The sequence below is a fragment of the Miniopterus natalensis genome, chromosome 10, assembly GCF_054644295.1.
Source record: "Miniopterus natalensis isolate mMinNat1 chromosome 10, mMinNat1.hap1, whole genome shotgun sequence".
NCBI lineage: Eukaryota > Metazoa > Chordata > Mammalia > Chiroptera > Miniopteridae > Miniopterus > Miniopterus natalensis.
In genome coordinates, this window is record NC_142090.1 from 1,748,629 (window position 1) to 1,765,309 (window position 16,681).

Genomic DNA, 16,681 nt, shown 5'->3' on the forward strand with positions numbered 1-16,681 from the left:
GCCCTTTGCTGTCTGAGAAATGGCTCCCTGGGTGCTGGGGGATAGCCTCTCCCCAGCCAGGAAGGTGGTGAGATGTCAAGTGTCATAATATAAACACACGCACGCCCCGCACACAGTTCCCGAGCGGCTGGTGTGACTCCCGCCAGGACCTGTGTCACCCCGCGTGGCCAGCCGTGCCTGTGACCTCAGAGCTCCGCATCCTGCAGAGGCCGGCATGCAGGGCATGGAGGTCGGGGTGAGGGACTGAGAGAGGAGGTGGACGTGCCCTGTGTTGGTGGCTTTCGCAGGGTTTGTAAAGCTCTGAGTGTCAGCGTCACGGGAGTGCCCGGTGCCCACGGTTCGGAGACCACAGGGGTCCCCGTGGGTCACCCCAGCGCCTGAGGACGTGACATTGCTACCCACCTGCCGCTGCCCCCCGCCCCCCGGTCCTGTAGGAGGCTGCCCAGAGCAGGGAGGCAGCTCTTGACCTTGAGAGCAGGACACAGCCTCGCGTGTGCCAGGCTCCCTTCAGGGGGCAGGCACGGCCTGGCTGCACATCTGTCCCGAAATGAGGGGATGAGAGGTGTTGCTCTGGGGGTGGTGACTGCACAGGGGGGGACCGTGCACCCTGGGTCTCCAGCCCGGTCCCTCCACAGCCAGGCTGCTGGGGGCCTCAGGAGGGACAGGAGGCCAAGGCCCGGGAGAACAAGGGCGGTGCGCTGGTTAGGGAAGCACAGGGGTGTGGGGGGGCTGACAGTGCCCAGCCTCCTCCACTCACCCCCCCGTCCCTCTTCCCTTCAAAGGGCAAGAGCTGTGGCCGAGACATGTGTGACAAAGTGCGACACGTCTTTATCTTTTGTGGACCTCGGGGTCTGCGGCATCTTTGCACAAATGACTGACACTGTCACTTAGGCCCAACATACACTTAGGTCGCCCGGTGCCTAATTATCTGGAAGGGAGGCCAGGGAACGTTCCGCTTGGTCCGAGCCTCCGTGCCAGCGTTTCCCAAACGGGGTCCCTAGAATCTTAGTGTCTCTCGCCTTGAGTGTTGTGTTATGTGGAAAGAAAGGGCAGGTTCCCTGGGAGGAATCGTTGGGGCAGGCCACCCGCTGTGGCTCCTCCTGGGGGTTACGATGTTCAGGGGAGCGTGTTAAAGGCTCTGATAAGTCCTGAAGTTAACAAGCCTGTGTGGTTTATTTAACTGGGTGTTTTCCCTGGAGTCTTGCTCCCACGTAGCCTCTGACACTTGAGCGGCTTACAACACTGAGAGGAAGTGGTCTGGGAGCAAACCAACAGGGTGTTTTTGCGACCACAAGAGGGCTCTTGGGGAAAATGGAGACACGGTTTGTCTTCATTGCCTGTGGCCCTTCCTTTTGTTCACGTCTCTGCTGTTCTCTCTCCTCGACCTGCTCAGACGCCTGGTGTTCCGATTCCGCCCGTCTTTCCTCTCCTTGAAGTGATCTTTCATGACTAGAATGGAAAGCTTGCTTATACTAATGTGTAAATGACTACCCAGCTGATATCCCTTAAATTTGTTGTGTCCGCATGCCCTGGGATGTTTGCCTTTCTGTCCTGCCTTCAGTGTCCTGGGAGGTGGCGGGGGTGCGAGAAGAAGCATCTGAGAGGGTTTAGTGAGAGTGTTTGTGTGTGTGTGTGCACCTATGTGTGGGTGCGTGTGTATGTGCACATGTGTGTGGGTGCTCTTCCCGTGCCGAAAGAGACAGTCTGGCCCAGCCAGCGTAGCTCAGTAGTTGAGTGTCAACCCATGGACCAGGAGATCGCAGTTTGACTCCTGGTCAGGGCACAGGCCCGGGTTGTGGGCTCGATCCCCAGTTGGGGGCGTGCAGGAGGCAGCCGATCAATGACTCATCATTAATGTTTCTCTCTCTCTCCCTCTCCCTTCCTCTCTCTGAAATCAATAAAGATATATTTAAAATAAAATTAAAAAAAAAAAAATGTGGCTGCACCTGCCTTGGCCGTTGGCTTGGTTGGTTGGCTGGAGCCTCGTCCCCGGTCAGGGCACAAACCCAGGTTTCAGGTTCAATCCCAGCCTGGGTGCGGATGGGAGGCAACCCATTGATGTTTCTCTCTCTGTCTCTCTCCTTCCTCTCTGTAAAATCAATAAGAACCTATCCTCAGGCGAGGCTTAAAAAATTTTTTAAAGGTGGCTGCACCCCACGTGCGTGGGAGCAGGTTCCCCGAGTGCCCGAGGGCCATTGGGCCTGTTCGCTGTGTGAGGCGGGGGCTGCCCAGGGCACTGTGGGGGCTGTGCCGCCAAAGATGGGGCCCTGGGCCCTCTCCTGTGCCTGAGCCCCGCGCAGGGCTGCCTGGTCAGGGCTTTGACCCCCGCTTTGGGATAGAGGGGGCAGATCTGGGGTAGGGAGACACCTGAGTATCTTTCCCATCTTCTTGATTTCCCGACGGTCTTGATTGGGCCACATACTGCTGGGCCTGGGGGGGCGGCCCCCACAGCCGGGCCTCTGGCCAGAAACCTCGGGGTCTGTATCTAGAGCCACCGCCTCCTTGGCCCCGGCTATGCCTGCAGGTGGTGTGGCTTGTGGAGACCTCGGGTGAGCAGTGTCCCTGGGGCCTGCGGGCAGTGCGTGGGGACCCCCCCCCGCCCGGTCCTCTTCTCTTCTCTGAGGGCTCGCCTTCTGTTCCCATCGTCTGCAGCCCCCAACAGGCTAAGCGTGTCAGCCTCTGCCCTGCCTCCAGACCACAGATCTGTCCTTGGCTGCAAAGGGCAAAGCGGTGGAGTGACAGTGTGAGGACAGAGAGGAACGCCAATGTGTCGGCGGGCTGGGGCCTTGTCGTCACCTCCCACTCCCCCCGAGTCTCCAGGAGGAATCCGCGGCCTTTTCTGTTTCCCTTACTAATAGGATTTCCAGCTGTTTGCCCCCATGAATGAAACCGCACCTGCGACCGAGAGCCTCGTTTAAGATTCAGCCGGCGGAGGCGCAGCATCTGTTTGCATTTTTACCCGAGCCCCGAGGGCAGAGGCTCCTTCCTCGCTGGCTTCAGGTGACGCGCAGAAGCGGGTTCCCTTCCTCCCCGGGTCTCGACAGCAGGCGGAGCAGCTGGGGATTCACGGAGGCCTGTTTCCCCGCCGGGTCGGACAGACAGTTTGGCAGCTGGAGACACCTGGAGGCAGGTGGGCACACCTGGCGCCCCTCCCCTCGCGCCTGAGCCCCTCCACTTTAGCAAGAATCTGCCCTCCTCCCGCAACACGGGGGCCCTGAGGCCCTCTGCCGGGGCTCCGGAGTCCCTGGAAACCCGGGGGGGGGGGGAGGCAGTTGTTTGCAATCCAGGTGTGAGCGGCTACCTGAGGAAAAGCCAGCAGACCAGAAGGCGGCGAGGAGGCAGTCTGGGTGGACCTGGTGGCTCTTTTCGCTGCATTCTTCATTCGACCTCCTGGTGGTTTGGGTTTTGGTTTGGTTTCTTTCTTAAACACTCATTTTCAGCAATCTGGGCAACAAGCCCCAAGTCCCGGTCAGCGAATAAATTGCCCAAAGCTCCGTTTCATTTCCTTGCAGCTTAGGAAAGAGGCTAGATGGCAAACTCCCTCTGAGGTTGCCCTTTTTAAAACGACCTGAAGACGGATTTACCTCCAGGAGGGAGTGGCCCGGGGAGGCGCAGGCGGGGCCGTGGCCACCAGGGGGCGCGGGTGCCTTTCGGCGAGAAGCACCAGCCCCTGGTGGGAATAGAGGTGATCACTCTAGATTGGGGGGTGCAGGGGCCGAGGGGATGGAGAGTCCTGGGCCCCAGCTCCCTTCTCCTCAGAGACAGCCATGTCCTGCCCCGGGAAACACCAACCAGGGGGCAACTCCTCAGGGCCGTGGGAACATTTCAGAATCAAGTTCAAGTCGGGCGACGTGAGAACTGGTTTTCAGAGACGGGAGGCCCAGCTGGGGTTCCCGGGCTGGGCCCTGACTCGCTGCTCATCGCAAGGCCGGAGGGAGGCTCAGCCACTCGTTTCCCTGGGGTAGCCTTGGGTCCCTTGGGAAGGGACAGCTGCCTGCGGGGCCTGGGACAGGTGATTTGGATGCCACCCCGGGAGACGGTGTCTCTGCCTGAGGCTCCTGTGGTTTTGTTTGTTTGCTCAGCTGCAGATTAACGGGAGATTAAGTGTTGAAATTCTACCTGGTGAGGTGGTTTTATCCTGAGCTGATTATGGTCACATGAGCACCAGCAAACTTTTCCGGGTTGACCAAGCAGCGCCTCTGCGGTGTTTGGTTTGGTTTCCCATGTGGTTCGGGCGGCACTTTCCCACCGTCTCCACGCATCGCTTCTCTCCTGCCTGGGATGCCCAGTGGGTCCGCATGCGAGAATTTTCCAAATAACAGAAATCTAGGACAATAAATTCCTCAGCAAACCCCTGACTGTCCTTGCCAGCTATCGGCAATATGGCACGGATGTCCTCACCTCAGGATGCCGGGGATAACTTGGGTCAGATGTGAATAACTTGAGCAGGACAAGAACAGATCGTGGGCCCAGCCGGGGATGCTTGGCGTCCAGGTGGATGGGGCCTGTAGGAACCAGCAGCTTATGCTCCTGGAAAAACAAAATTGTCATAGGAAACAACAAATGTCCGAGAGAGAGATCGTCTCCTGGTTCTGGAGGCCAGAAAATGAGAAGTCACAGAGTGTGGGGACCCCACACACCTGAAGGGTGTGTCCCAGGCCCGTCTCCCCTGTCTGCAGCCTCAGGCGTCCCTGACGTGTACGAGCCTCGCTCCAGCCCTCAGTCGGCACATCCTCACTTTGCATATCTGCGTCCATGGTTCCCCTTCGACAAGGACTCGCGTCCTATCAAACTGGGGCCACCCTAAGACCTCATCTTGACTCAGATCTGCAAAGACCCGGTTTCCAAATAAGGTCACATTTGGAGGTGCTGGGGTGCGGGCTTCCACACGCCTTCTTTGGGGGGGGGTCACAATGTAGCCCATGGGACTGAGGGTACAGAACAGTGAATCCCGGAGAAACAGCTCCATGCGGGAGGAGCCTCTGGGTTAGAAACACTATTTGGAGAAAGGCAGCTTTTCCCTACTATCTTTTTAAAAAAAGTTTTTACTGATTTTTTTAGAGAGGAAGGGAGAGGGTGAGAGAGAGAAACATCAATGATGAGAGTCATTGACCCACCGCCTCCTGCACGCCCCCCGCTGGGGATCGAGCCCGAAACCCGGGCACGTGCCCTGACCGGGAATCGAACTGCGACCTCCTGGTTCGTGGGTCGATGCTCAACCGCTGAGCCACACTGGCTGCACCCTAGCTGGGTCTTTGCAACTGATGTGATTGATGAGAAATCCAGGGAAAGGGCGATGGGTCAGGAGCCCCTGGGCGTGAGAGGTTCGGATGGGCTGGAAGCAGTCGGACAGGACGGTCAGAGTACACGGCCTCCTGCCCTGAAAAGGCGACTCCTCCGCTCCTCGGGTGGAAATGTGCTCGCGAGAAGGCAGGGCAAGCAGGTGGGGCTGGTGCGAGGCGCTGATGACATCCGCCATCCCTGTGGCTAGGCCCGCCTCGGCCAGGCACAGGGCGGGAGGGTGTGGATGGCCCAGGCGCCCCACCCACACCTGGGAACATCACCCAGGCGCTGGCCAGCGCCCGAGCGAGCGTGTGCACCGGGCGGCGGGGTCACCCAGGGCAGGGCCTTAGTCTTGGTGCATAAAGCACACCCGGCCGTGAGGGCCCGGCCTGCACTGAGCGCGGCCGCTTCCCCGGAGGAGCCCTCCTGGAAATGCAGCTGGGATCCTGGTGTTTCCGAGGGGTCCTACGGTGTCTCCTGCCCTGCGGGTCGGAGGGATTAAACTGGTGGCCTTTGCACCACCAAGATGAAGGGACTGTGTACACCTCAAGGGTGGGACGCAGGGCACCACCGCGTGGCTCAATTATATCTGATTCTAGTCTTTAATCTGCCAGAAACGTCCCCTAGGTAGGACCGCAGGTGACTTTGAAAACTGGCTGAATGAAGACCACGCCCTGTCCACCCCGAGTTCCTGATCCCGGGGCCTTCGCTGGCGGGAAGGAGCCCGGAGCCAGTGCAGTACCTGCCTGCCCTTGAACCGAATGGGGTCAGTGGGTTACCTGCTCGGGCACCAGAAACCTTCCAGGAGCCTTCCCGCCCCCAGCTTTATTCTAAAACGCGGGTTCGGACTAGCGGGGTGGGCACTGCTGGGCTGGATGCACGCGCTGAGCTCGTCTCGGCCGGTTCCCAGTCCTGGCGACCGGTCTCCAGGTCTTCCTCCCCTGGGCTCAGCTCACGGCCTCGCGCGTGGAACTGGGAACTTGGGCGTGCGCGCTGTTAGGAGACGTATTGGGTCGAGGGTAATATGGTGAACTCTTCTCTGTCATTGAAAGGCTATTTCTCAACTTAAAATAGAAGCCTTATGAAACGCAGCGTGAGTGCGGGGGGCCCCTGGCGTCTTCTCGGTTCTGTGGGGCCACAGGGCTGCTTTCTGGGAAATGTGCTCCCTGGGCAGCGGCAAGGGCAATGGCCCCCAGCCCCCTCTGGGCCAGGTCCCTCTCCCTGCCCCCCTGGGGCCTCCTGCCTTCCATGTGTCCCTCTTTCTCTGGAGTTTCCTATCACCCCCACCCCAGGGCAGGTCCAGAGCCCACTAACCCCAGTGGAGCCCTGGTCCCCGAGGTTGGTCAGGCCCGTGGCCAGGTCCCTGCCCCTCAGTGGTGATGCTCTCAGCCCTGCGGTGAGGCTTCTCTGGTTACTTTTTAAAATAGAATTTGATGTCGCCACCCCCCCCCCCTTCTCAGCTGCCTCACCCGGCTCGGCCCCGTCTGGGCCCTGGAAGGAGAGCCTCGGAGGCCAGCTCTGTCTCTGTCCACGAGCTTGGACCCCGCACCGGGCAGAGCAGGCAGGTACAGACGTGGGCCGTGACCAGGTTCAGAAGGCAATCTGCCCGATGGTGGAGAGAACGCCTCCAGTCACCCGGGCACCTTTCTACCCAGCGGGCACGGGAGAGAGAGCCCAGCTCGGGGGGCCGCCGTCCTGAGGCTCGGTCCCTTTCCTGGGCCCAGAGGCCCCCAGACACCCCCAGACCAGGGAGAAAGGGCCTCTCACCGCAAGACGGGACAGTCAGTGGGCGGGGAAGGAGGGAGGTCAACGGTGGCCACGAGGAACCACAGTCCTCATGTGGTGGTTCCCACGAGATTGTGTGGAAACCGACTAAAGAGCAGGCAAACGTTTCCATTCCAAATTCTAACACCCCCCACCTTTTAAAGAAAAACCCATCAATACGACGGTTGGTTTTGAACCTTTAATAGAAATTAAAAACAACAAAAAAAATGCAAAAAGAACACAATGCCGAAAACTTAGTATGAATGTGAACCTCACGCTGTTCCACCTGGTGTCGCGCGAAATGTGTTGACACGATTTTGCGTTTTTACAGACTCGGGTCACTTTGGTTCAGGTTCTCGCTGTGCAGTGTTGGCAGAGGACGTCGGGTTCACAGTTTTGGCGACACTGTATCTTAGGGATACAGGCTGACTTCCAGTTGGAGAGAAAGAAATATTTGTTTGCCCTCATCAGGTAGATTCAAAGACTCCACGCCGGCTTCTAGCTCATGCCTCCCAGTGCCTCACGAAATGCTGACATCTCCGTGGAAAGACTTTTCCACGTTGCAATATTTTCAGAAAACGCATTAGGGCTCACTCACTGCAGAGTTCAGAACAACCACGTTTCCTCTCAACAAAATCTTCCTAAAACAAATTAGCCGTATTAACTTAGAATTTACTGTAAGAGACTTTCCTCAAAACAACAAAACCACTGAGACAAGGATCGTCCCGGGACACTGAGCCCCCATCCACGGACAGGCCACCCCGTATCGGTTGCTGACTGCTGGCTGCCATCCCAGGAGCCTGTTAATCCGGCCACGTTCCCAGAACTTAAACCAAAAACGTTTACATTTCAAAATACCAAAAAAAAAAAAAAAAAAAAAGTAAGTAAAAATTATGTTTACTAAAATCCACAGAACTGGAGTATGTGCCAGGCCCAGGGCCCGGCAGAGGGTGCAACAAAGGAACTTCACACCTGGAAGAAATTATTGCTGGACTCTGCCTCCACGCGGCGCTGAAATGGAGAACCCTCCCCAACATCTCACACGGTAAAAAAAAAAAATAAATACGTAACAGGATACAAGGCTCAGATTGGTTTTCGTACACATTGCACTTGAAGTCAGGGACCCGGCACTTACAAGCCGGGTCTCCCGTGGCCAGGGCCACTGGACGATGCACTGTGCTCACCAACACCTCCGCGCGATCGGAAACACGAGTGTTCGCTGCAGGGACGGACGCACTCCTGTGTACAAGGCAATCACAGATTGCAGATCCCATAGGGCTGTGGGAGAGTCACCGACGCCGGGGCATCGAAGGAGCAGCAGCCTGGCTCGCGGAGAATTGCACGGCGCAGAACAAACTTCACACGCGGTGGCCACGCGGAACCCACCTCTCGCCGCCCAGCTCGGGAGGATTGTCGACACCGGGCGCCACACTGCAGGGAGGCTCCGCTGTGCGCCGTGACACGCGTGAGCGGCCACGTGAGCGGCCACGTGAGCGTGCCGGGCCTCGTGAGGTGACCGCTACGTTCGCCCCTGCAGCTGTTCTTCCCACCCCCCACAACCCTATTTTTAAAAAACTTTTGGATAAACATCATTCCTATTTTCTCACACTCGCCTTTGTTAAGCAAGCTCTCTGCTGTGGGCGCGACCCCGAACCAAGAGCTGGGACCTGGGCTTCAGTTCAAGGCTTTGAAATATGGCAACGTGCTTTTTATGACATAAACGGCATCGAACACTCAGAAACCGCCGCCCGCTGCCCGCCTGTCCCCGCTGGGGACGCAGCGTCGCAGGGCAGGCGCGGGACGGCTGAGGTGGCATTTCCGGGCGAGCTGTCCCTCTGCGCAGCTGCTACTCTAAGGGGTGAGTTTCCTGGAGTCACGTGAGGCTCAGCCCGGTCCACGCAGAGCGCTGAGGGAAGCTCGGTGCCGGTGCCACGTCTGCTGTCCTCCAGAAGCAGCGGGCAGGAGACTCAGTCGTTGTGTGGTTTTTCAGGGACACCCTGGAAGGACAGAAACAGAGGGAGAGAAGGGAGCTCAGTGCATCCGCATTACCCAGCAGTTAGGTGGACCCCGAAGGGTGGAAGGTGAGAAAGTCCCTTGACGGGAATAAGGTGATGCAGACAGGAACTGTGGGAGCACCTGCAGCAGACAAGCCCCCGGTCCCCGGTGCCCTTCCCGGGGCAGCCTGGAAGCCGCCTCTGCATCGCTTTCTCCTCGACGCTCACAGAGCCTGCTGCAGACCCTACGGCACTTGCTGCTCTCCAGGCCCTGCAGGAAGTTCTCTGTGGGACAACTTCCTGAGTCACAAAGCCGCCAGGGGACAGCAGAGGGACTCCCCGGGACCGGCGCCCTTCCTCGGCCCTGACCGTGCTCTGCGGTAAAGGAGGTGAACATGCAGAGCCTCATCTGTAAAACTAGACCCCCTCCTGTGACCAGAGGTGGAAGGAGCCACGTGGAGGCCTAAGTCAGCCAACAGCCCGACGGAAGCACGTCACAGGCGGGAGAGCCCACTCCGCTCCCGCTGAGGGGGCGCTGCGGCCAGGCGGCCTGGGCAGCGGGAGGCCGACGCCCCACCGCCGCAGCGGGTGGAAGCTGGGCCTTTTTAGAGGAATGGCATTCAGCTACAAACAGCAACAGACACAAACTCTCTCAGATGCTGAGGACAGGCTCCCCACAGACCGTGGGCGGCGGGGCGTGGCTGCCCCGCGGGTACCGACCGCTGATCGCCAAATACCCTCGTCAGGGCGCCGATCAGCGGCCGTGGGAACCTAACCCTTGTCTGTATCGATCAGCCTGGGCACCTTTCTTTTTAAAAAACGTACACTTTTCTCATTTAACTGTCGCTGTTAAGTCTCCACTGGGCATTTGTCAACACCAAGGAAAACATGTCCCGTGAAGTCCTATGAAGCTGGGGAACGAAGGGTGGGAGCCTGTGGGGGCAGTCCACCTACCATGGCCAGCTGCCGCCCTATGTTCCCAACCGTCACGCCTCCGGAGAAGAATATGCAGGGCAGCCAGGAGCGGATGTAGAGGAAGTCTGGGGACGTGTACCTGCGGGCAGAGGAACGCTGAGTGACCGCGACGGCAGGATGCTAACGGCCGATCGCTACATTGTTGCTCCTGCGGGGTTTCCCGTTACACTGTTACACTGCGGGCGCTACACTCACAGCAGGGGATCGGCACTCGGGGGCATCTCGGAGCATTTCACACCCGAGCCCACGGCCCTCTGCGTAAGTAACGTGGGAGCAGCGCAGCTAAGGCGGCGTTTGACCCCGAGTGAGGGGCAGCCGGAGGGGGGCGCGTGCTTACTGGTAGACGCCGTTGTACACCAGCAGCTGCGTGATCAGCGTGGCCAGGAAGGCGATGGTGATCCCGAGCCCGAGCCCGCTCCTCGAACGGTCGAAGGTCCACCACAGGCCCAGGGACAGGGCCGCCAACGTCAAGGAGAGCTGAACGTTGTTGGCAAAATCCAGTTTCTGGTGACGCATGGGTCAAGGACAAGTTAGCGATGTTTAATGAGAGTAAAAAACGCAGAAAACCCAGGCACTGAGATGTGTTCTTCCCCCGTGCGCATACTTCTCCAGCCACGAGAGCTGCCTGGTGGGCCGCACAGACTGTCAGACACGAGGGCTCCGTGACCGAGCCGAGGGGAAGCGTCTATGAGGTCACTGCGTCCCCCTCCTTCCCTAAGTTTACGAGCAAACTTCTGAAAGCCACGCATAAAATTCTGCCAGCATTTCAGCCACAGAACAACCCATTTTGCTAGTGAGCCACCCGCAGCCCTGTTCTTGTTTCTCGGTTTATCAGTAACTTGAGCTGCACGAGCTCTCGCCTCTCCCCGTCTGCGTGAGACCCTCTCAGATGGCATTCGATGTCACTCGATGTCACACACGCTAGCTCTTGGAGGCTGCCATCACGACACTGCGTCCGCGGGGGGGCAGAGCTAAGGTAATCTCACAACACCCTGTCGTGACCCCTCCCTGTTAAACGGGGGTAGAGCAGACGGAAGAACCGGTAACTCTAAGAATATCGTTCTTGGCCCTGGCTGGTGTGGCTCAGTGGTTAGAGCGTCATCCCGTGAACCAGAGAGCGGCAGGTTCAGATCCCCGTCAGGACGCACACCCAGGTTGTGGGTTCAGTCACAGGTCAGGTCGGGGCGTTTGGGGAGGCGACCAATTGACGTTTATCTCTCACGTCAATGTTTCTCACCCTCGCCTCACTTTCTAAAAAAACCAAAAATAAAAAATAAAATTTATTACAAAATAAAAAAGCACATACTCCGAGGAAACAAGATACCGCCCGACAGAGGAGAGAAAGCAGCTCACTGGGCCCCGGCCGCATTCCCACCGTCTTCTTCCAGCTCAGGACCACGACGAAACCTCCTGCTGAGGGTAAATGAAGTGACAGGCTTTAAAACACCGCCCGGAAGAACACTGTTCCACGACCTACTGGGCAACGTACGCCGGGTCAGAGCCACGGCACGCTTCCACACGGGGCCTAGGAGGACGCTCTGGACGCGGCACAGGGTGCCCACAGAAGGATACAGCGCTGGCATGGTTGATGCCCACGAAAACCGCCACGCAGCGCATCACACTGGCCCACTCCCTCTTGAACTTGTGGGGCTCCCCCAGGTGACTGTCGATGCAGGGGTACAGCAAGCCGACAACCGCTGCCAGACAAGGAGAGATGACGGGGTCAGAACGACATAAGGAACACAGAGTGACAACAGCTTAACAGCGAGCCTTCTCTGTGGCAGTTAACACGGTACCCAGACCAGTCCCTCCCTGGAAGACTATCCTGCTGTAACAAAGCATCGAAACTTAAACCAATTTGATACCTTTTTAAAAAAATTGATTTCAGAGAGAGGGAGGGACAGAGAGAGAGAGACATAAACATCAATGATGAGAGGGTCATGGATCGGCTGCCTCCTGCAGGCCCCCCCGGTGGGGATCGAGCCCGAAACTGGGGCGTGTGCCCCGACGGGAAATCGAACCCTGACCTCCTGGTTCATAGGCTGAGGCTCAACCACTGAGCGACACCAGCCAGGCCTAAGTTTACATCTTTGTTCTTCAAAAAATCACAGTTCTGAGAAGTTGAAAGCAACACCGCTGTTCTTTGATTTAGTTCAAAGTGGACATGAGTACAGCAGGGGCTTAGCCACACGGGCCTAACGTGCGGACCAGGTAACCGTCTGCAGAAGTAGCTTTTTCTCTATTCCGTCCACGCGACTCCCGTTCTACAGTGAAGAGTTGAGCTTCCACCAGTACTCAAGGCACAAATCACAAGTCTGACACTTGCCCCCAGGGCCAGTGCTGATGCTGGGCCCATTTACACTGGCCTATGACTTCTGGGTCATAGAGGCCCGTGCCCACTGGGTGGCACTGGACTCGATGGCAAGGGGTGACACCACTTAGTCTAGGACCCTGAGCACCCTGTGTACCATGCTGGGGGCAGTGCTATGACCGGACAAGCGTGCTCACCTGTCCCCGTGAGCCCAGGCTCTGACCTGTGGAAGACCACAGGCCAGGCACACAGCCAGCCTCTGCTCCCCAGCTCGCCGCTGGGACTGCGCCCATGTTTGTTTCCTCATGTGTAAAATGAGTGTTATGTAATGAGACAGGGGAGGGGGAGCTTGCTGTGCTCTGAAGACTTAGTTTTCACAGACACACAATTGGAGAGTGTGAGAGAGTAGAGAGAACACAGCCGGGAGGAGGTGTGGCACCCCCAGGAGAGAAGCCGATGGAAAACGTCGTGAGGCGTGTGGTGACCGGCGGGGATGCAGGCCCATGGGGCCCAGCATGGGATGAAGGTTCATGTGGCAAAGTCACCCTAGCTCGGAGGCTTGAGTGCCAGGCAGAGGCTCCACGGGACTGGCCTCTGGAAGAGGTAACTATTTTAGGTTTTTCAACAGAGACACAAGAAACACTATTCTAGCCACACACTCAAATGAAAGACTTTCAGTTTCCATTTCATATTACATTTCGTCAAGTTCTAATTTTGGCGCTCTGAAAAACAGAGCCCCAAACCCTGTAACTTACTGCACTATAGCTTAATCTCTTTACCTTACCTGTCTCTTTTTTTTTTTTTTTTTAAAGTGAATTCACTTTATTTTTTAAATGTATCTTTACTGATTTCAGAGAGAGGAAGGGAGGGGGAGACAGAGAGACAGAAACATCAATGATGAGAGAATCATCGATAGAGCCCACAACCCGGGCATGTGCCCTGACCGGGAATTGAACCCCCACTGCCTGGATCCCAGGTCGATGCTCAACCACTGAGCCATGTCCGGCCGGGCTTTTTTTTTTTTTTTTTTTTAAATCCTCACCTGAGGATATTATTTCCATTAGCTTTTCAGAGAGAGTGGGCAGGGAGAGATACATCGATGTGAGAGAGGCACATCGATTGGCTGCCTCTGGCCCGTGCCCCAAGTGGGGCTGGGGCTGGGGCTGGAGCCTACAACCCAGGTAGGTGCCCTTGGCCAGAATCGAACCCAGGACCCTGCAGTCCATGGGCTGGTGCTCTAACCTCTGAGCCACACCAGCCAGGGCTTAACTTTACCTGTTAAAATGGAAAGTTAAGTAGGTGAAATGTAATATGGAATGTTCCCCTCATGGTCTTGGCTGATGGCCAAAAAAAAAAAAAACGGTTTGAAGAACTGTTTCAAGCATTCCTGGAATTTCCTGCAGCTTCCATTACAAAGAAAGCTTAAATTAAACCTTTCATTTTTAAGATCAAGTTTGCGATTCAAAGAAACTATTGTGCCAAATGTGTATGGAAAATGGAATTTGCATCTAGATCTATTTCCCCAGCAGGATTTTTACCAGCACAGCATATATTTAAAGGGTTTTGAGACGAATCAGGACCCACGCCGTTGAGGACCAAGATGAGAACATTCTCCCCCTGCTCAGAAACCACAGTGTCCGGGCTGGAACCCACGCTCCACTCGGGGCCTCCTGCCTCCCTGCTGTCCCCACAGGGCAAGGGACACAACAGACTCCGGGGAGACAGTAGGCAGAGTTAAGAATACTGGCCTGGCCCGGCTGGGCCTGGCTCAGCGGTTGAGCGTGGACCTAGGATCCAGGCGATCGGGGTTCGAGTCCCGGTCAGGGCACGTGCCCGGGTTGTGGGCTCGATCAATGACTCTCTCATCATTGATGTTTCTGTCTCTCTCTCTCCCTTTCCTTTCCTCTCCTCTCTCTGAAATCAATAAAGATATGTTAAAAAAAAAAAATACTGGCCCAGACGTTTGCTGTCCCCTGGAAAGGCTGCTGAGCCTGTGACTCAGTGTCCACGTCTGTAAAATGGAGCCACAGCTGAGCAGAGGGAGCTATGGTGTTGGGCACAGGGCTGGGCACTTGGCTGGGTCTGCGTGGGGAGCTGGCTCTGCCCACCAGGCCATGGGGCCCTCGGGTCTGCTGTGCCCCGTTTTACAGCCACAGGCTTTGCTCACCCCCAGGTGCTGAGACTGCGCGCTCCTGTGCCATCGGAGCAGCATTCCTACCCCGCCAGCGAAATAACCAGGAATTCTACCAAAAGGAGGCAGCCCGCCTGCCCACGACTTAGGCTGAGCCCGTGCTATGTATCCGGGCATCGGTGCCCAGCGGGGAGCAGTCCCAGGAAAAGGGGGGGGTCCCCTCTCCCTAGCTGTCTGGGTCAGGACCAGCTCCGCAGGTCTCCAGCCTGCAGGAGGCGGGCGGGAGGCGGTTCCCTGGCAACGCCTAGGCCCACGTGACGGTTTGTTTTCAGTTACCCGGCAGCGTAGCGTGTTGGGCGCCGCAGCCAATAGCGGCCCGGCGCCCGCGCTCACCAGTTCCGCGGCGGCCAATCGGAGCAGCCCGCCCGGGCGACAGGCGGGCTCTGGGAGGGCGCCCGGCCCGCGGGGAGGGGAGGGGCCGGTTGTCCCGGGGCCGCGTCTCCATCCCGCCGGAGGCCGGCATCGGGGATCCGGGATTCGGGGTCCCCTCCTTCCCCAAACGCCAACCCGGGAGGCGCGCGCTTCCCCTTCCTCCCGATGGCTCCACATTCAAATAGATGTTTCCCCGCGTCTGAAATACCTTTTTGCCCAAAAGCCATCTTTTAAAAATAAATTTAAAAAAAAATTTTTTTTTCCTACTCACCAGCCGCTGTCCCACAGCAGGGAGGAACCCACCAGGCGGAGGAGAAGATGGTGGCGATCACCTCCTCGGGGAACAGGGTGACGTTCCTCTGCACCTGCAGCAGGTTGAGCACCAGCGCGAGGACCACCCCGACGGAGAACAGCACCAGGCTCCTCTGCAGCAGGTGGTGGTGCCAGCTGGTGGCCTGGCCGCGGCCGCCCCCGCGAGCCCCGGCGCCCGCGCCCCGAGGCCCGCGGGCGGGGTCGGGGTCCCGGGCGCCGCGGGCCGCCAGCAGCGAGGGGCCGGGCACCGAGGAGGTGATCATCTCCCCCACCTTAGCCGCCAGCCCTCCGGCGCGGGCCGTCGGGGGGCCTCGGGGCCTGGCGCCGCGAGCGCACGGACAGCTCCAGAAGTGGTTGTCCAGTCTGGGCATCAGTCAGCGGGCTGGGTCGGGCTTTCCTGGAAGGAAGCGGGGGTCGGGGAGGAGGGGTCACAACCAAGTTCATCTTCGAGGAACGCGGTGGGGGCGGCAGATGCAGGGAGGCCCGCTCGGGAGGCTGCGCTCCTCCACCGCCAGCACGTCCAGGAGGACTCGGTCCCTCCCCGGAGCCGCGGGGACGGGGCGCGCGGGGCAGGAGATGGGGGGAGCGCACGGGCTGCAGAGCCGGCTCCGTTCCCGCCCGCGCGCGCCCCCTGCACGCCCCGTCCGGTCCCAAAGTTTCCCAAACCCCGTGCGTCCTCAGGCTGCCCAGGACGAGGGACTGGGGTCCTAGCGGGCGGAGGAGACCAGGGGCCCGACCCGGGGGGGGGGGTCAGGGGTGCAGCGGTTCCCACCGGGGTCGGGACCGGCGCCGCGGTCCCGATGAAGCCCGGCTATCCCGCTCCCGGGCCCCGCCGCGTCCTGCGTACCTGGCCGGGGGGCGCCCGCCCGCGGGCTCGCCGACGGAGGAGGTCCCGGAGGAGAAGGGGCTGCAGGGTCTCCGCCCGGACCGCCTAGAGTTGGGCCCGGGGCGCCCGGCGCGCGGCGCGGCTTATAAAGCGGGTGGCGGGGCCCCGGGTCACGTGACCCCGGCGCGGCCCGCGGCCCGGCTCGTGCGCCCGGGGGCGTGGCCTCCGCGCGCCCCGCCCCGCCCGCGCGCCCGTGCGCTCGCGGTCTGGTGAGGCGGCCGCGGCCAATCCGGGGCGGGCGGCCCATATGACGCAGGCACACGCCACCGCCGGCCCGCGGGCTCGGGAGCGCGCGCGGGCGCACGGGCTGGGGCCCCGCGCGGGGCTGGGGGGCACCGAGGGACGCGGCGGGGGCGCCGAAGGGCGGGCGCCGCGCTCCCCCCTCGCGCGGCCCCGGTGCAGCCGCGTGGGGCGGGCGGTGGGAAGCGGCGCCGCGGGGACGCCGGGGCGCGGGAGGACAGCTTCCAAAACCGCGCCTGCGGGGCTCAGCCGCTGGAATCTTGACCCGGACCCACACGTGGCCCGTGGATAAGCTTCCCTGCCGACTTTGTCCCCTCCGCTCGGCCGCTGCACCCGCGTGGTCACCTGAGGAT

General features: G+C 59.2%; 1 protein-coding gene across 1 annotated transcript; it reads right to left on the minus strand.

Moving 5' to 3' along the window:
* Nucleotides 1-9,320: 9,320 nt before the first annotated feature.
* Nucleotides 9,321-16,126, minus strand: INSIG1 (insulin induced gene 1). The gene is made up of 5 exons (XM_087820906.1): nt 16,050-16,126; nt 15,162-15,599; nt 11,589-11,713; nt 10,354-10,520; nt 9,321-10,095 (listed from the first exon to the last, which is right to left on the minus strand). The coding sequence occupies exons 2-5, from the start codon at nt 15,571-15,573 to the stop codon at nt 9,945-9,947; spliced, it is 855 nt and encodes a 284-aa protein (XP_087677032.1). The 5' UTR covers nt 15,574-15,599; nt 16,050-16,126; the 3' UTR covers nt 9,321-9,944.
* Nucleotides 16,127-16,681: the final 555 nt, after the last annotated feature.